The 20,488-nt window shown below is 37.2% G+C and overlaps 2 protein-coding genes across 4 annotated transcripts; both read right to left on the bottom strand.

The window, feature by feature from the left end:
- Positions 1–2,153: 2,153 nt before the first annotated feature.
- LOC141910401 (thioredoxin-like protein 1) lies at positions 2,154–5,855 on the bottom strand. Its single transcript, XM_074801138.1, is given in 9 exon segments — positions 2,154–2,306; positions 3,249–3,353; positions 3,728–3,777; positions 3,780–3,805; positions 3,912–3,996; positions 4,445–4,605; positions 5,179–5,288; positions 5,380–5,476; positions 5,698–5,855. Coding segments are annotated over 9 exon segments (768 nt in total). The 5' UTR covers positions 5,799–5,855; the 3' UTR covers positions 2,154–2,273.
- Positions 5,856–7,921: 2,066 nt separating this feature from the next.
- LOC141909560 (uncharacterized) lies at positions 7,922–19,872 on the bottom strand. 3 transcript variants are annotated; one of them, XM_074800012.1, is made up of 9 exons: positions 19,730–19,872; positions 19,489–19,644; positions 19,250–19,403; positions 18,793–19,164; positions 13,966–14,164; positions 13,188–13,323; positions 12,042–12,142; positions 11,610–11,811; positions 7,922–11,114 (listed from the first exon to the last, which is right to left on the bottom strand). In XM_074800012.1, exons 5-9 carry the CDS (start codon positions 14,115–14,117, stop codon positions 10,548–10,550), a joined length of 1,158 nt encoding a protein of 385 aa, XP_074656113.1. In that variant the 5' UTR covers positions 14,118–14,164; positions 18,793–19,164; positions 19,250–19,403; positions 19,489–19,644; positions 19,730–19,872; the 3' UTR covers positions 7,922–10,547. The 3 variants fall into 3 exon arrangements, with proteins under 3 accessions (XP_074656113.1, XP_074656111.1, XP_074656114.1); XM_074800010.1 differs by having other exon boundaries at positions 18,798–19,164; XM_074800013.1 differs by lacking the exons at positions 13,966–14,164; positions 18,793–19,164; positions 19,250–19,403; positions 19,489–19,644; positions 19,730–19,872 and adding an exon at positions 13,468–13,837.
- Between the last annotated feature and the right edge of the window lie 616 nt (positions 19,873–20,488).

The following is a 20,488-nucleotide window of genomic DNA, read 5'->3' as shown; positions in this document are numbered from 1 at the left end:
CAATGAATGCTAGTAGCGTGACAATCCAGTATAACCGCTCCATTTGTATCCCGCGCAATCCCACAGATATGCCCGTCATTGACATCACTCAGCACACTTTGTAGATAGGTGGGGGCAGTGAGGCCTCGTCATCCTAGTTTTCCTGTTCCGTATGAGGGCGTGAAGAGGGCAGAATTTCCTGACCGACTCTTTGTCTGACATCCTCGACACATGACCGGCGAAGGAGAGCTGACGCTTTCGGACATTAGTTTTGTTCCAGCAAACGATGAAATTCAACAGAGAAATCGGCCCTGAAAAATAAAACGGGTTAGAACCTGCAAAAAAGAACGGATTAATAAACACGGAACAGTACAGGACAGCACAGAGACACACAGTAATACACAAAACATAAAGACGTCGTTCCTCAGGAAGTAGGAACAGGAGCACGAGCGGGAGCGCAGCGAAAATCGCCAGGAGGAGAATCCACGGTAGCATGTTCACAGTGTGAGTGTGCAGAGGTGAATGAATGGCCTATGCCCGTGCTCACCGTGGTCAGTCGGTGACGTATTCAATAGCGCGTATAAATGATATCAACAACTCTGAAAAACCGCAATTGTGTCTCTATTGTTGAATGGTTTTACATTATGAAAGGTTCCACTGCCGGGTCGAATAGGCGCCAGTAGTCAGCCGAATAATATAGTGGAGGAACTTTAATAAGGCCAAGAAATAAATTACTTGATTCCCAAAATACATAGCTACTTCCGAATTTATCAGTTTATAAAGCCGCCGCCTGTTTTTTTTCTTAAATTATAGAATAATTTATATACCGACCGATAACACTTCAGTTAAAGATTCACACCAACACAGGTCTTCATATCATAGAAACCGCGTAAACATTTACTAATGAAATTGGTTTATTAGTCACGGACAGTTCATGCACCCCGAGATAACTAACTCACACCATGCACGAGGAAAGCAGTCTATTTGAGTCATTGGGGAAAACCCACTAATACCATGTATTCATGATTAATCATCATTCATGCTGTTATCACAGAATCCCGTCAATTTTCATAAAAACTCTTTGATTCAATTGAGGGGAGATAGGCTTTTTTAATTACGAGCACCGATCCTCTGAAATTATGCCAAAAACTTCATGCTAATTACCACTCATAATTTAAAAAAAAAACAAATTGTTTTCTTTAATTTTGATACTGAATTAAACGCCGTACATCGTCATGTTAATTTAGGAAAGTCCATATTAGAATTTCGTTTCTTGTTCCAACCTACTCTTATCCTACGGAAGCCCCTAAGTGACATACGAGAAATTTTTTTCACAATTTCGACTTATTAAGTCGAAATTCGACTTAATTAACACGAAATTCGACTTATTAAGTCGAAATTCGACTTAATTAACACGAAATTCGACTTAGTATGTCGCATAATAGATATTGTTTAACTGACAATTAGAATCAAAGGTCAATTACTCATTAATGTATTACTATAAGATATCTACGATTAGGGTAAATTCAATAAGTTATGTGAAATTGTTTTTAATTCAGGTCCATGGACATTTAAAATGTAGCTGATACATGTGTATCTGAGCACATTTATTTATCTGTATCTAAGTGAACCTATTGTGTTATTATACAGCTGAATTAGTTTTGATTTTCGTGTTAATTAAGTCGAATTTTGAGTTTTATTTTCATGTCGAATTTCGACTTATTAAGTCGAAATTCGACTTAATTAACACGAAATTCGACTTATTAAGTCGAAATTCGACTTAATTAACACGAAATTCGACTTATTATGTCGAAAAATTATCTCATATGTCACCTAGGGGCTTCCGTACTTATCCCATTTTTTTATTTTGGTCAAAGAGTATGGCGATATCAAATCATGCGTACAGGGTCGACAGTCTGTCCATGAGGATACTAGTTGTGATAAGTCAGAAAAGTCATGATTAGGCATTGATGCAATTCACTAAGTGAAAAAGTGCAACCTGCCACTGTGTTAACTTTTGCTTAAGCCTACAAAAATCATGTCATCATTGATGCCGGTCCTCTGATAGAAGAAAAATTAACTCAAAAGAAAAACCATTCAGTAAATGATAATAATAATATTGAGTTTATTAATCACAATGCAATAAAAGTGGTAATTTTCGATTTTGCCTCGTGCAAATTCATACGCTCGCTGTTGTAATGTGGTCACAATTCTCTGGTGAAATTAATCCCTTCCTAAGTTCCTAATCTTTGTTTCTTGGTGAAATAATGTACGTTCGACATTGACCCTCGCCATCAATGATGAATCTCTCCTTTCTTTCCCGCCACCTGAAATAATAAAAAGAAAGTAATTCTTAGCGGTTAATTATTGATGTCGAAAAGTCTGTAAAACATTTTTTGAATTTAGAAAATTATACAGTGGAACCTCGTTGCAACGAACTTCAGGGCAACAGAAAATCCATTAGTTATAATTCGTTATATCAAGTATGGAAATAATTGATATTGTCTTATCTGGAATGAAATTCTAGTTTTGTAATATCTGATAAATTGTATAAACGAGGTTCCACTGTAAACAGAGTTCTACAGATGGTGAAAATATCTCAGAATTCATTGTCTCAATTCAGGTTGAAATTCAGATTAAATCGGTGACTGAAATATCTAAACATACGTGAAATAAACAATCACCATATTTTACAAAACGTAAGTGTCCATTAGAAAAATGTAAATTTCAAAAATATCTAATCTGAATGGAGAAGGAAGGGGGAGCCTAACATCCATCAAATATCCTCATAAATCAACCCTTTTAGAAATTTGTGTATAAACTCTACTAGGGCAGGGAGAAATAATGACCTAAGAAACTCAGTTGTCTAAATTCAATATTAAACCTCATTAAAATCATTTGAAAACGCGTTTTAATAAATTCAGGCTCTTCTTCCTCGGTTAAATAATCATCATCATCATCATCATCATTGTTATCATCATTTGCGTTGCCGCAGCAACCACATCCACCGTTGGCATCGTCAGCGTCATTTATCTAAATTATGCGAAAATAAAGATCTTCACCAATGGAAATAACATCTGACGAAATCATCTTGAAAATAACATCTTAAAATTGATCTACGCTGGTCGAAGAAAATATAATCTTCACCCGTTAACGAAAATATCATCTTTTGAAATGATCTTGAAATTAACAATCTTAAAATCAATCTACACCGGGCGACGAAAATAACAATCTTACGACGGGTGCCTTGGTCGGCATTTGAAACTTACTCGTTTGAAATCGGACATGTTCGTAGCCATCACAGGTGAACCGATAAATCCTAAATAGTTAATAACGGTCGTCTCATTACCTCCTTGATTATCATTTACGAATATCTGGAAAATAAACATAATGCGTAGATAATTAACTCGAATAAAACTCAATGTTTCCAAAAATCTCTGAATTAACGACAAGTAGACTGTGCTTCAGGTGAAAAACTAAATTGTGTTGAAATCAGCCTTTTCTAGAGTCAATCTTTAAAAGAATCTTAGAGATCAATCTTTAACATCCAATAGTCGACTTAATAAGACCAAAAATTCAGAGACTAGTCTTTATGAATTTTTGATAAGACTAATAGAAATTCATTGAATTTGGCAGTTTTTTTTTCAAACTGCTGTAATTTTTCAGTTTTTTTTTCTGATTCAAACTGTAACTGTTTTAACTGTTGAAATATGAAATGATTTTCATTGTTACCGAAACGCTGGAACGCCGAAACACTGGAAACATTTTTGAATTTGACTTATCGTAGCGGTATTAAAGTCCTTCTTTTACATCGTCCGGGGTCAATCTGAAAAATCAAAAAGAAACAAGATGAAAGAGACTCAGGAAGAGAGAGAGAAATGGGGAGACTCAGGGTGAGAGATTGGGGGAGGGGGCAAATGTTTAAAACTTACCGTGTTTTCTGAATTGCGTCCATACTCTCTGCCAAGTTGAAGTCTAAAGTTTGCGGTCGATTCGCGAAAAGTTTAATTGTTTTTGCTGCAGTTCCGTCTGAAAAATTCAGTTGAATAATTTGAGTTTGAATGTAAGGAGTTTTAAGGCTGAAACTTTCAAATTGTGAGGAAGTGTCTGCATCACTTTCAAATCGCAATTACATAAATGGACATAATAGACATAAATGGGTACTGTTTATCCGAGTAAACCATTAATTCAGTGTTTTGTAAGCAAGTTTTATCCTCAGCACTACCTTAACTTGGCTTCTAATTCAGTAACTGGCCTACCTTGTGATTGGGTATTGAAAACTGGTCCCAACTTTACAGATTTAGACATAGTCTAATGTACAACTACAAAAATTTATAATTGCCTATTTCTCAAAATTGAAGGAGTTTCAAGCACCTTTTAACAGCTTTTTCAGTTTAAAAGGAGTTTTGAAGGAATCAAGGAGACATGGGGACCCTGTTTAAAGGGATCAAGGAGTCGTAGGGACGCTGGAGTCTCTTACCGTCTGGGGCGTACATCTTTAACGAATGTAGTTTAACAGGTTGTGAGAATTCGAGGGAAATTATCAACTGTTCGTCGCAGTCCGACTGTAAATAACCGCCTTTAGGAGAGAGAGCGTGTTTCAACGTGTAATCGTCCGATTCGTTTAAAAATTACGAACCATTCATCTGTATCATCTTAGATATCTGTAAATATTCATGAGGTTCATTTCAATATTTATGAGGTCTGTTTGAATATTCATGAGTTTAATCTTAAATATTCACAATCGGCCAATCTGTTAACAGCTGAGGAATGAGACAGAGTCAACTGTATATCACAAACTCTTACTCGGTATTTGATACCAACTCGGGGTAGAATTTTACCGGTCTCAACTTTACCCCAGTAAGAGACAGAGTCTACTGTATTTCACAAACTCTTACTCAGTATTTGAAACCAAATCGGGGTAGAATTTTACCAGTCTCAAGTTTACCGCAGTAAGGGACAGAGTCTACTGTATTTCACAAACTCTTACTCAGTATTTGACACCAACTCGGGGTAGAATTTTACTAGTCTCAAGTTTACCCCAGTAAGAGACAGAGTCTACTGTATTTCACAAACTCTTACTCAGTATTTGACACCAACTTAGGGTAGAATTTTACCGGTCTCAACTTTACCGCAGTAAGAGACAGTCTGCTGTATTTCACAAACTTACATGGCCTTTAACTTCAACTGTTTCATCACTTTCTCCTGGCTCTTGATAATGCTTTTTGATATTTCCTTTCGACTTTGACCTTGTTTTTGAAGAAGGTGAAGGTCGGCATCGCTGTGATATTGTACCGTTTCGTCACTTCCTAAAAAACCGACCAATAAATCATTAAAGCAAAATACGACGGGTTTTTTGGATGCTTAAAGTACGGTCGAACCCGTCTCTCATGGACTTACGGTCAATTTATCGACGTCAACTTTTAGAAAAACGGCATTAGAATAGTTGGCGGCGTATCCTTCGAAAACAGGCGCGATTTGATGACAAGGGCGCCACCTAGCTACAGATAAATCAACAAATACAAAGATCCGTTAGTACACAGAGGTTAAGTGATAGGGTTAGGGTTAAAGCAAATAAATACGGCAAATGTTTTTCTTGACATCTCAATCAATTTGTAAATAGTTTATCAAAAGAGCCACCGATTGACGGAAAAATCGGAATGGATTTTTGTTTATTTCTTTGGTGCCGGTGGTGGCCCGGTCTGTCGGGCAACTTACCAGGTTGCGAAGAAATCTACGACGACCAGTTTTGAACCAGCGCTGTTCAGTTCAGCCTGAAATTCAGCATCATCGTTTAAATCTTTTAAATTACCAGACATCGCGGCTTTAGATCGATTTACCAATTCGCACTATATAAAACCGCAGTTTTCGACCGGTGCACCACCCAGCGGCAGGAAGTAGAATCCACTATTCATCGGCTAGCGGACTATTCGCTACTAAACGGATTTGATCCAGGTTTTCTATCAAACATAGCACCATCCTCGCTTGCCAGGGGTCCAGTATTACTCCCGAACTCGCTTCCACCTTCGGGGAACAGCTTTAGCGTAGTGGGTTCGAATCCCTTGACGGGTGAAGATGCACCAATATCTGATATCGAATTCACCAGCAGTGGGGACACAAAGTACACGACATCTTGGCGCAGCGGTGCCGAACCCTTTTGGGAGGGGCCCTCGTGCCCCAGCCGCTGTCCCTTCGATACTAAACCGCGAATCTAATTTATGACCACATTGCATTAGACTGGTTGCCGGTCTCTACCTTCAGTTAGAATATATTGAATGGGACAGGCAACCAGTCTAAAAGAGATCAGGATCGATATCGCATGTGTTCGAACCCGGGACAGTCCTAGTTTTTAATTGTCGAATAGCACACTCTCACCAATACCTGTTTCAATCTTAAATAGAAAAATGTCACGCAACAGAATCGAAACCCCAATTTTTATCCACACCTGATGAAGACTGATCAAACTGATCAATCTCAACTCAAGACAAAAATTACATCTTTTCCTGATGTAATTCTAGTCTTTTACTCGAACATTCGTTCAGCTTCGACAATTCTTTCCAGTCCGTTCATAAGAGTTTGCCGGTCTCAGTTTGCTGCAGAGTTGTAACATGTAGATCGGTTGCCCGGGGGAGGGCCGGGGGTCCTGTCGTTGTATAGATGCAGTCAACAGTTTCAAGGACTTCCAACAAATACAACAAACTAAGGCTAAAACAAATTGATACCTTGTTTCTCCGCTCTGCTGAGCTTAAATGTTGACCCGGCCGGCCGCCTATCTACCCTATACATTACTTTTTTTTAAATCGTGATCAATTTCACCATAACAGACCCGGCCGCTATAGAAATGAACTGTTTATAAATTTTATCATATTTTATAAAATTGACCCGGCCGCTGCGGAGAAACTAGGTATCATTTTTATTTAGCCTAACAAAGAATAATAAACGATTACCGATGTTTTTCAATTTTTACAAGTTTTTATTTATCTGAATATCATTACAGTAACTGCATAGTTTGTTTCTCTCGTGAAAATAATAATCATTTAATCAAATCCCCGTCTTCTAAAATTCATTCGTTTTCAATCGAATCGAATCGAAAAAAAATTTCTCGTCTTTTTTTACAACAATTTTTTTTTCAACATTTAAAACATTCGATGAAAACTTTTACCTTTATTTTCAACAACGTAACGCGGTCGAAGCCGGAACAATCAAAATCAGTTCGGTCGTCATAGCTCTCGGGACGGTCATTAAAATTGATGACTTATTCAAACGACGACTTACAATTAGTAATTTGAATTAGAAATACAAACTTTGTGACTCATAAATAATGACGACTTCAGTAATATGACGACTTACAATTAGTAAATTGAATTAGAAATAGAAATTGAGACTCAAAAATAGAGTTAACTCGAGAGATGTGACGACTTATAAATCCAATTGACGACTTAAACTTAGTAAATTGAATTAGAAACGGTTTTAAAAATCGTAATGACTTCAATTATTTGACGACTTATCCGAGTTTAGACCGTTTTAATAATACGAGCTTCGGGTTTTTTTTTTGCGCAACGCATCAGATTTTGAGTAGTTGTCACATGAAATGAATATTCGATTCATCGATTCCTGACGAAATCAGAAAAATCCGTTTGTATCGTTTTTTTTTTGTTAAGTACTCGATTTGCCGATGAGAAACTAATTTAGGGAAACTTCAGAAATATCCTTCTCTAACTGGGAAAAAAAGTGAACGTTTTCTAAAAATCTATTCCCCGCCCGCCCCCTATAAAAAGTAACTTTGCACACTTTTTATAACAAAAAAAAAAAAACTCACTCTCGCTTCACTACGTTAGCATTGTAATTATAATTAATTAATAATTATATTTTTATTTCTATAAATTTTTTGATCATAAATACTATTTACATATTATTTTTATGTAATGATAATAATAATAATAATAATAATAATAATTATAATATACTTGTAGATGAGTTTAATGCCACTAGTAATTGATGAAAGAGCTTGAATTAGAAATACAAATTTGTACTCAAAAACAAAGACACATCTCTGATGACAACTGAAGCACGAGATTCACTGCTGTTAAGTCATTTGTTTGGTATTTCGAAAATTGATCATTCAATATATTTTTCAGCCTTTTTTGTTACAAATTAAAGCTTTTCTTCCGTCCTTCGAAACGTAAAATGAACGACATAAACTGTCGCCCGCGGCAATAAGAGTTTTACGTAGAAAAAATAAATGATATGCAAAAATGAACAAAGTTTTTACGATGATCTAATAATTATAATAATAAACGATCGCGGAGAAAATGAACTATTTTTAGAAACCGTACCACCAAAAAATGAGCGGGAAGATGAACACGCCAGGGATTCCCCGAAAGTTACGCGATTTTTAAAAACCGCAAGCAGTCGATAGTCAAAGAGTTCAAGGTCGTATTCTAGTGAGCGGTAAAATCGAAGCCAGATTTCTCTACGAAAGTTCGATGTTTCTAATCGTCAGGTGTCGCCACCTAGTGGTCTGATAGGTAGTTACAGCAGTAGATAATTAAGAAGAAATACGATTTTACAATAGCGGACGAACGAACTTCGATTATCGCGTTCCATCTTCGGAAACTATTATCAGTCGCTACCACCGTCGTTCAGAGACTGGACTACGAAAACCGAAGTTCGCTCGCGAGAGACACCAGAGGGCAGCGGTGGAGACCAGCTCGGAAAAATGATAATTCATTATCAATTATTTACATTACGTGCAAAAATTCCCAGTTTCTCTGTAAAATCAAACACAAGGCAAATGATAACTTGGAACATGGAAATATTATTTATAGTTTATACGTCCGATTCTTGGGTATAATAATGCTGGGTTTTTTTTTTAAACATTTAAATACACTCCCATCTTTTTCTCGTAATTCAAAGTGACAAAAAAAAAACAGGATTTTCCTCTTCTCTTTTTTCCATTCTTATAAAGCAGAGCCGAGACTCGAGAATAAAGCCTTCAAATTCCAGTCAAAACGAAAAGACGCTTTCAAATTCATTAATGTTCATAAATGCCATCATCGAAGTTACAATCAGCAAAATCAAATATTTCTCAGAGGTGCCTGAGCGAAATTAAACGAAATTCCGAATTCTGATTAAAAAAATACTCGATCGTTTTTCTTATTCCGAATTTGAATTCCGAGGGCATTTTTCAGAGCAGAACGAACTTCGGTGAACTTCGACAGGTCAAGAGAAAACAACTCATCGAAACGATTACGATTATTTTTCAAAAAGATCGAGTTCTATTTGCTGGGATTTATTTATTGTTCAGGGGTTTTTTCTTTTTTTTTATTATTATTATTAAATTCAGAGTTAAACCAACAGAAACAAAACTGCAACAATAATTTTCGGCGTAAATTTCTTACGCATGCGCGTGCGCCCGTCGTCGTGGAAACCATCATTTCCGTAACATCGACCGGCACGCGCGAGATTGAACAAAAATACGCGCAGGAAAAAACACGCGTAAAAACTACACGGGAAAAATTCATTCATCGAATAAATTAGTTAATGATATATCGAATTAGTTATTGATGATATATCATAGCGGTTAACGATATATCAAATTAGTTAACGATATATCAAATCTGTTATTGATATATCAAACGACCGACAAACATGACACAATCGGAAAAATCAATAAATATTTAGAGACAATATTATAATCCAGGCTAGAATAACACCATATACACGCCTGAACTGACAGAACACAAACTCGTCAGTTGGTTCAATGTTTAATGAAACTCCAAAATCATAACTACAAATTTTGATGGTAGTACGCCATTCGGTAACCGGCGCAGGGGGAGGCGGGGTGGCGGGTAAGAGCCCGCTCCCCGTACTCTGAAAACACTGCCCCCTATATATCATTAACATTACTAAAAAGTCAACACACACACAAACGTGATTCCTCCTTTTTTTTTGGGGGTAAATTTTCTTTCTTTTTTGTAGTAAAAACCAACAAATAAAGATTCGTTAAATCGACGTAACATTTTTTTTTAAATCAATTAATTCTTTTTAAAATTCTCCAATCGTCAAAAACAATCATTCAAAATCGTATCAGATTTCTTTTTATTTTCTTTGATTTTTCATTTTCTTTTCATTTCAAAATTTGGAGTAAAAACCGATATTAATAAAAATATAATTTTTTATTAGAAACGAAATATCGCGTTAAGACGTCGTTGCTTTTCGAATTCATGTTAAATTCTCGATTGAAATCAAAAAACTGAACTAAATATATCGAAATATTGCACGCGCGCGCGCTAACCGAATGCAAAAACCGAAACCATGCAAGGAAATAAAATATGCCGCGCTACATTTTTACAATTTTACGTAACAACCTGTTGTTGTCGCCGTTTCTAAATTTGAAATTAATTTTAAAAAGAAAAAAAAAAAAAACGGCCTCGAATTTGGACGCACACAAAGGGGGGTTATATGTACTTTAAACGAAATGAAACATTCATACGAAGCACCAATCAAAAATACATGTGCTGCCATCTATTAGTCAAAAGCCGGTCGCGTGATGAACGATGTTTAGTTTAGTTGTCGTCGTGACCGCTGCCGGTCGCCTCGTCGCCTCCGTCGCCGCTTTCACCTCCCGCGCCTCCGCGAGACTTACCTCCCGTACCGCCGCCGCCGCCGCCCTGACGACTCCGGTTCGCTACCTCGATACGCAGTTTCTTCTTACCCTTGTCGTTGGTGATCTCGAAGTCTCCGAGTCGATCGAGCGCCGAGTTAGCCTCGTCCTCGCCCATGAATACGAGGAACGCGTGACCGTTGTTGCCGTGCCACACGACCTGTATCGGGTTGACGTCTTTGTTGCGGACCTCCTTCTTAAAATGGCTGACGCGTAGAGACGGAGGCAGACCGCCGACGTACACCGAATACGTGCGCGTACGCGGGAAGCGACGCTGCGGTCGACCGCCGGCGCCACCTGCACCGCTCGGCGATTCACCGTCGCCGGCCGAATCGCTGTTACCGCCCTCCGTCTGGCTGTTACCGCGACGATTAGGACGACGGAACGGTCTGCGACGACGGTCGGTTTTTTTCTCGCCCTCCTCTCCTTCGACTCGTTCTCCTTCGGATCCTCCAGTTTCATCATTCTCCTGAAATAAAATACATCAACAATTATTATTTCACTTTCGACGTCTGATATCTCTCACAACGCTTCATTCACAATGAAAAATTGATTCACAAAAAAATGAAATTGATTCAATGAGATCGTTTTTTTTTCAAATCAACGCTTTGCAATTTCTCAATTTTTTCTATAATCATGAATAACCAGAGCATTCTCGAAGCGGTAAGGGGAGGGTGAGAGAGAGGAGAGAGTGAGAGGGAGGGAGAGTGAGGGGGAGAGGGTGAATGAGAGGAGAGGGTGAGAGAGTGAGGGGAGAGGGTGAGAGAGAGGGGGAGAGGGTGAGAGAGAGGGGGAGAGGGAGGGGGTGAGAGATGGGGAGAGTGAGGGGAGAGGGTGAAAGTGAGGGGGAGAGTGAGAAGAGAGGGTGAGAGAGGGAGAGTGAGGGTGAGAGAGTGAGGGGAGAGGGTGAATGAGAAATGAGTTACACGTGTGTGTGTGGTGAGGGAGGAGAGTTCGCACGTACTTTGTTAGAGTTGGTTCTGCGTCTGCGACGGCTGAATCTACGACGACCGAAACGACGTTTAACGCGGCCATCTTTATCGGTGGCGCCACCTGCTCCTCCGCTGCTGCCACCTCGAGACGGGCTACCTCCCTCTTCGACTTGACTTCCGTCGCCTCCTTCGGAGTTCGGTCTGCGATCTCTTCTTCTGTAGTTCGAATAATCGCTGCACGAAATAAAAACAACGTTAATACTTTAAAATCTGAACACAAGGCACATTAATGAATGAGTGCCCCCTGGTGTTGATAAAACGCACTACCCGCCCCAGGGCCCAGTTTCACGAAAAAGTTGAAGCCTAAAACAGTTAAGTTTGAATTGTTATCCTCTGCACTGTCCGCCCACCCTCTTGTGATTACAATGCACTACCCAGCGCCCCCTGGTGTTAATAAAACGTACTTCCTATAACGACGGCGCCTGCGGTAATAATTCGGGGGTTCGTTCTCGTCGTCGTCGTTTATTCCATCTGCTTCTTCTTGTAACTTCTCAACAGATGGCGCCTGAAAACATCAACATTGACACATCCCAACTTAATGAATTTGCCGCCAGATATACCAAATTTAAACAAAGTTCAACATATCGAAAACTCCAAATTTAGTAAAGCACAGGACCCAGTTCCACAGTTGTGAGTAAGAGTTAACTCTGAACTCAGGATCCAGTTTCACAGTTGTGAGTTAGAATTAACTCTGAACACAGGACCCAGTTCCACAGTTGTGAGTAAGAGTTAACTCTGAACTCAGGATCCAGCTCCACAGTTGTGAGTTAGAGTTAACTCTGAGTTGAAGTTATTTCATTTTCAATGAGTTAACTCTTGAGTCAAAATCTTAACACAGAACAGTGGTACTGGTCCCAGAATGTAAAGATGACGTCAAGTGTGCTAATCGGCACCAGATTTATACTTTTCACTTTTTTACACGCAGATCGAATGGAACGACAATGTATTCAAGATGGCCGAGATAGATCCCCCCTTTTAGCGTATCGTAAATAATACACGTATTTGTATACAGAGTAAATAACCTCGTTTATATTGTTAGTTATATATCTCTTAATACGTCCGAATATTTATAAACAAAATTATCGTTCCCTCCATCAGATACCATGGAAACTACGAGAGAGTAATGAAATTATCTTATCTTATCAACATCTAAACCCTCTGTACTAATACACCAAATACTGGAGAATTTCAAATAGGAGGATGTTGTTTTCTGTACGGTATTTCCAGGACTCGGGTGTCTAGTTTATCATTCACCAAGAATCTTAGTGTCTGATGTACCACAGTTGGTTACACTAGGATCGTAGAGCGACGGAGATCACTGGTGGAGACAACCGCTGCCAGTGCTGGGTGAAGTTTATCATAACCTATTGGGTTCGAATCCCACTATAACCGTTTTCGTGCAGCATACGAAAAAGGTGCCGGGGCGGATTCGGGCGGCTTGTGAAGTAATACACAGGGCGGATACCTTCGGCTTGAGGAGTAATTTGCAGGGCGTACACGGGCGGCTTGAGTGCTAATGGGTTAAGTAAAATTTGAAGAACGTAACTGACCTCTTCTTCGTCCTTGAGACGGACATCTTTACCGGCCTTCAGTTCAAACAGACGCAGCTTTTTGAGCACCGGGATTCGATTCAGACGGTCCTCCGTCAATAGAGACCAGTTGATGGCCCGGGGTTGGGTATGTTTCCTACAGAATAAACGCAATCAAAATACAATCCATTGTTAACACACGAACACTTCTATTTCAAATTCTCATTTTCTTGAATTCAACGACGAGGACTCCGCAGTCAACTGTGGCAACCGATGGTGCAACCAGGTGACGCTAGCGTACCGACTTGACGGACGATGACACGAGTTTTTGAGACGTGACTTGTCAAATTCTTTTTTCGAAAATAAAAAATCAGCCATGTCCTATCATGCCAGGGTGGCCACTACTACCCCCAACTATTCTCTGACATGCGCATTTTCCCCCTGATCCGATCTGTTAAGAATCCAATCAATTTACACAAGACACAGACATGTTAGATCTTACCCACGATCTACCAATCCCAACAAATCTATCTGTGGCCAGTTGCTCAAAAGTTGGTTAAAGATAACCGGCCGTTACTATAGTAATAATGAAATTTCAATTGTCACCATATCAACTATCCACTGATTAACTCTAACCAACATTTGAGCAACTGGCCCCAGACTTTTAGCTTTTTTATACAAAATTCCCAGACTATTCTCGGACTTTTTTTTAGAGAAAAGAAAATTCACTGACAGACTTCCCCCGATTTGCCCCGGTAAACGGCCACGCCATCTGGTGGTTGTGTAACGTAATACGTACCCACATTGTATAACTTGCGTCGGAGTGATGACGTAATCCACCCGGATGTCGTGTTCGCTGAATATCGACTCGGGTAAATCGAACACCTGGAAATCCTGAACGGTCGTAACGATCGGAGTGCTGTCGGTGACGGCGCCAACCGATCTCATCATCGCATATTCCAGATCGAAGAATCCATCTCCTTTACCGATACGATATCCTAGACGAGAAATTTAAAATTACTAACTATTAACCCTTTCAGTGCCGACTTATTAATACCCTATAGTGCTGGAGCTAATTTGAAAATTCTGAAAAATTCCACCCTAGTGTGTTGAATAACGGGAATACCACTATAGTGTGTCTACACCGCGGCGCGGTGTATCGTTAGTTACTAGTATTTCACTATGTTTGACAGGTGCTGCCATCTTTCAATAGAGATAAAAATAATTACTAATTACATCAATACACCGCAGTGCGGTGTACTAGCAAAATCTATCACTGATTTATACACCGCACTGCGCTGTAGACGCACTGAAAGGGTAAACTGATAAGATATCTTGAGAAAGAAGATTTACTGACGATCAGGATGACCACTTTTATCTAACCCCCTATTTTTATTTTCCCCCTGACTAGTTCCCTGACATGAACATTGTTATGACTTGACCCGATAAAAATACTATCAATTAACACTAGTGATAGTAAAATAGTAAGGCATAGACAGAAACTGTTTGATTTTACGCGCCATCTGGCAATCTCAACAAATCTATCTAAAAAAGAAGATTGCAAGAATAAAACACAGGGGCTTAAGCAGAAAAAACCACCATGGACTCAATTGTCCATGTCCCCCACACTAAAACCAGAGATAAACCTGGCCAAATACTCTGGAAAGCGTAGGATTAAGTAATCAATCTGATTTACATTCTTACATCATTTTATTTTCACACATCATATCATGTCATTAACTTTTAGCTTATTTTCTCAAATTTTAATAGTAATTTTATTTCTATTACTATGTATGAAATTGTACTTACTTAAAACAAAGTTACATGTAAGGTATTTTGAAGTTTTAATATACAATACATTTCCACTACAGCTGATTTATACAATTTGCATCAATAAGAAAATAACAAAAATACACAAAGAATTATAAACTTTGATCCATAAAAAACCGAAAATTGGACTAGTCTAAGATTATGAATTTGACAATTCATGAGGTCAATATAACCATCACTTTGTTATATTTCATGAAATATAAATCTATCATGTCAACTTTTCAAATGACATTGATTGAGGACATCTCATTCATCGAGAAAAAACTCAACTTTATTCGGACCTTAATAAATAAAAACGTTTTATGAACAATTGACATGAACATGTTATTTGATCTCCACAACAATAATTATACCTAAATGACAGGTATTTATGTACTCGATGAAGTGCCTCAGTCATTTACAAAAACGTGACCTGTATATCAAAAAAAGTCTCCAACATAAAAACATTATAACCGGAGATGAAACCACAAATTCAATCTGGAAAGCTTAAGATAAGTTTAACTAAACAGTCTTTTGATTTGATTTTCATGAACATTTTTTTACAAGATAGCTTTGCCAACTTTGCCTTGTCGTTAAGAGGTTTCAAGACATTATCTAATTGGTTATTTTCTCAAATGTTACATTTAATGCAAAGTATTTTTGAGGTATTCTCTTCTATGCATTCAACAAGAGCATATAAATCGAGTATATAAATATTGTTCAACTGCCAATTTGAATAGAGCTAGGGCAATTACTAATAACTAATGGCTTTGCTACAATTAAGTTAAGATTCAATAAATAACTTTTTGAGGTGCTTCTTGTGCAGATATTTCAGAACCCATATACACATTGTTAAACCATGGTTTTAGAGTCCATAGCTAGCATAATCTACTGATTAATACTGTTCATATATCCTCATTTATCAAGAGACTGCTCCTCTATTTTGCTACTCTAATTTCCATAAGGGCCTGAATGAAAATAGTATTTTATGAACCATTGATGAGCAGCACAGTATGAATGACGAAACATGTATATCATTTTATTCTTTCACAACAATTATACCCCGCTAAATGAGTTATTTAAAAAACAGTTCAACATAAAACCTACAAATTCACTCACTCTGGAAAGCATAAGGTAAACTAATTACTCTTAGTTCTTACAAGAAAACTAAAGCCATTGCGAAAAAACTGCTGAGCCATTTGAGCGACCTATCATTGATACCGTTTTCTAATAGCCTGTTTAGCAATGGCTGATGTTGAACCTTATCAAATGCTTTGTCGAAATCCACCGTTGAACAGGATTCAAGACTGTGCAGAAAACCCGTTATCGCTGCTATGCAGCTATATTTACTCTTAGTTATTACAAGAAAACTAAAGCCATTGCGAAAAATTTCCTCGTCTGAGAGATTTCTTTAATTATCAACTAGCTTATTTCACAAATGTTACATTTGAAACAAAGCAGGGTCTGATTTAAGCACTAGTCCAATTGCCCGGGACAAGTATATTTTCATTAGGGCATGTAGGTTATCACAATCACTCGTCCACCGGGCTCGTGTAATTCTATATCTCAAAGCTTTTATCCCACTCGATGCAAGGGATGATTTTGTCTCAATCGGACTACTCATGTAGGGCAAGTTGATTTTTGAGGGGGCAAGTGATATTACATATGCTTGCCCCAAGGTCAAGTGGCATTTATTCCTCAGATCAAACCCTGTAAACTATTATAAAGGTTTTTCTTCGTGATGATCTAAGATAAATCGAGTATCTTCATATAAATATGGTTTGACTGACGAAGCTACGGTAACTTCTTAATTTGTATTACTCAACTTGATAGCAGATATAAATACAACTCTATATAAAGATCAGAAATTCTTCTTGTCCAGATATTACAGGCCCCACACAGATGCGGTTAAACTGATAATCAAAACAAAGCTAGGACAATTGACCAATTAGCACTGTATACTCGAGTTAGCCTATCAAGAAACTGCTCCTTCCATTCTATCAGTATTTTATGAACCACTGAAAAGCACCACAGTGGAATTGTTGCTATAGAAATTAACAACTTAAAAGTTTCAACATGAATGATGGAAATGTACATCGTTTTATTCACACAACAATTATATCTTATTAAACGAGGAATCGTCCTGCAAGTTCCTAATTTCCAAACATGCGTTATGTGTTACAATAACAGTCTCCAACATAGAGCATTAAAACTAGAGATGGAACATACAGATTGACTCTGGAAATCTAAGTATCAACTAATCATTACTTTCACTAGAAAACTAGAATTTTGCCTACTTTGCCCTGACTTACAGATGTCCAAGCACCTTGGCATTAAATACTAAGTATTCTGATGTTTTTTTCTGGCAGCTCCAAAAACATCAACATAATCATACAATCGGTAACTAATCAATAACCAATAACATAAGTTTATAGCTGTTTTACATTCCTTTTAAAAGTAAAATGTATTTACCAGATTTTAGATAGTAAGTCAACCCCAGTATAACAATAAACAGTCACAGCAGTGATTGAGCGCGGCTAGTTCATAGGACGGTAGATCTTTCATCACAGTTATTCAAAGCATTCTATCATATCAGTTATTTTCTTAAGCGTGTTCGATTTAGTTAAGGTTTATGGTTATTTGTTTTGTTCATTACAATAACTGAGTCCGATAGAATGCTTTGAATAACAGAAAAGATCTCGGGTTTTCGCTATACTTAGGGAAGGTTGTCCGATAAATGAAGAACCTTGTTGATAAATATTTGAAAAAATGCCTTTTCATGTAAATAGAATATTAATTGTTGTTTGTTTGTATTGTTGTTTATTATTTTTATCTATTTTTTAATATTATCTATTTATGTATGTACTTGTATTTTGTATTTTTTACTACTTATTATTTATTGGTTTTTTTTATTTATCTTTTTATTAATTTATGTACTTGTAGTTTGTATTATGTATTATTTATACTCCTCTATTTACAACTGCTGGCATTTTTTCACTGTAAAGTTTCTGGGCCCATTTTAGAAAAGCACTACCGATTCACTGCCACTCCTTAATAATCATTATACACCCAATTTGAAGCTAAGTGATTATTCACGAGAGCCATCTTGTGATATGGATTTACCCCTTACAATAAAAGAAGTTCAAACAGCTATAAACAATGTTAAAACGTTCAAAATTAGTCCTAGCTATAACTTTATGCCTTGTTATTCCTAGCTTTACCTCTCAAATGTAAATAATGGTCTCCTTTCAAATAAAGCTTTTGATTTCAAATACTAGCTATGATCATCGAACAGATTGATGGAGGCTCAAAGTTAAAACTCGATGTGAAAATCGACATATACGATTCAATTGTGAAATCAGTTACATGGGCCTTCAAAAATATATATCCATCAAATTAATACACCTACAATTCAGCAAATACTTAATATTTGTACATCAACACTGGCCTAACGTTATGTTCTATGTTTCATAACTATATGATACCTCCACAGACAAATAGTCATAGTTGACTATGTTTAAACAATGGTAAGCTTTAAAGATTAAACTCACAATATCATGTTGAAACTATATCTCAGTTTAGGAGTTAACTCAACAGACCTGCGAGCCCAAACAAGGCGCTCGACGCGACCATTTAGCCCTAGTGACTAACCTAACTTGACTTCTCTATCAACCAAGGATCGAATACCAATATCGTGAATTAATGGAGCTTAGCTTTTATTAGACTCTCAAATTGCATTAAACATTATAAAATAATTTCCTTTAAAACACTATATCAGACTGGTTTGAAAAAGGGTGATAAGTAAAAAAATCAATACTTTACGACAGAAATCCGTTATTGTCTTTGCCGCTCCTGGATTTCAGTGTTTATAAGATGCACTATTGTTTATGCTGCTCTTAATAAGATGCACTATTGTCTATGCTGCTTTTAAAACAGTGCTTATCCTGAATCAGTGTTTATAAGATTCACTATAGTCTCTGCTGCTCCTGATAGAATATTCTATAGAAATCAACCACCGTTTGTAGAAGAATCCTTCGTTGAGTGATTAATCCGTTGCTGGCTCCTCAACTTCTAATCTTGGCTTCTGCAGTTTTCATCAGCAAATGGGTCAATCAGTATTCATCTACTTGTAGATTTTCTGATGAGTAGTTGATCTCAAGCTGGGTTTCTTCTTATAGTTGAAATTTAGCTGCAATAATTAACAGAAGATATCCTGTAATGACCAAATATTTCAATAAGAATTAATCGTAATAATTTCATGTATATCAAGTTACCTTTTATGATTCCTTGGTTCGTTATCGGTGTGGATCATCTTAAGTTGGTTGGTTAATGAGTTCGATTCTGTAAGCCTCGTGCGCTGTTCAAGTTGGTCGATTTTGGACGAGTAATTGATCTCAAGCTGGGTTTCTTCTTATAGTTGAAATTTAGCTGCAATAATTAAAAGAAGATATCCTGTAATGACAAAATATTTCAATAAGAATTAATCGTAATAATTTCATGTATATCAAGTTACCTTTTGATTGCTTGGTTCGTTATCAGTGTGGATCATCTAAAGTTGGTGGGTTAATAAGTTCGATTCTGTTGGCCTCATCTGTGCGCTGTTCAAGTTGGTCGATTTTGGACGAGCAGTTGATCTCAAGCTGGGTTTTTTCGCATAGTTGAAATTTAGCTGCAATGATTAAAAGAAGATATCCTGTAATGACCAAATATTTCAATAAGAATTAATCGTTATAATTTCATGTATATCAAGTTACCTTTTATGATTGCTTGTTTTGTTATTGGCAATTATCTTATTAGTTGGTTGGTTAATGAGTTCGATTCTGTAGGCCTCATGCGCTGTTCAAGTTGGTCGATTTTGGACGAGTAGTTGATCTCAAGCTGGGTTTTTTCGCATAGTTGAAATTTAGCTGCAATGATTAAAAGAAGATATCCTGTAATGACCAAATATTTCAATAAGAATTAATCGTTATAATTTCATGTACATCAAGTTACCTTTTATGATTGCTGGTTTCATTATTGGCGATTATCTTATTAGTTGATTGGTTAATGAGTTAGATTCTGTTGGCCTCGTGCGCTGTTCAAGTTGGTCGATTTTGGACGAGCAGTTGATCGATTGCAAGCTGGGTTTTTTCGCATAGTTGAAAATTAGCTGCAATGATTAAAAGAAGATATCCTGTAATGACCAAATATTTCAATAAGAATTAATCGTAATAAATTCATGTATATCAAGTTACCTTTTATGATTGCTGGTTTCGTTATCGGCGATTATCTTATTAGTTGATTGGTTAATGAGTTCGATCCTAGTTGGCTGTGCGCTGTTCAAGTTGGTTGATTTTGGACGAGCAGTTGATCTCAAGCTGGGTTTTTTCGCATTGTTGAAATTTAGCTGCAATGATTAAAAGAAGATATCCTGTAATGACCAAATATTTCAATAAGAATTAATCGTAATAATTTCATGTATATCAAGTTACCTTTTATGATTGCTGGTTTCATTATTGGCGATTATCTTATTA

Source organism: Tubulanus polymorphus, chromosome 8 (assembly GCF_964204645.1).
Source record: "Tubulanus polymorphus chromosome 8, tnTubPoly1.2, whole genome shotgun sequence".
Classification (NCBI taxonomy): Eukaryota; Metazoa; Nemertea; class Palaeonemertea; order Tubulaniformes; family Tubulanidae; genus Tubulanus; species Tubulanus polymorphus.
Note: the sequence above shows the minus strand (reverse complement) of the source record. Positions and strands in the feature narration are given on the sequence as shown.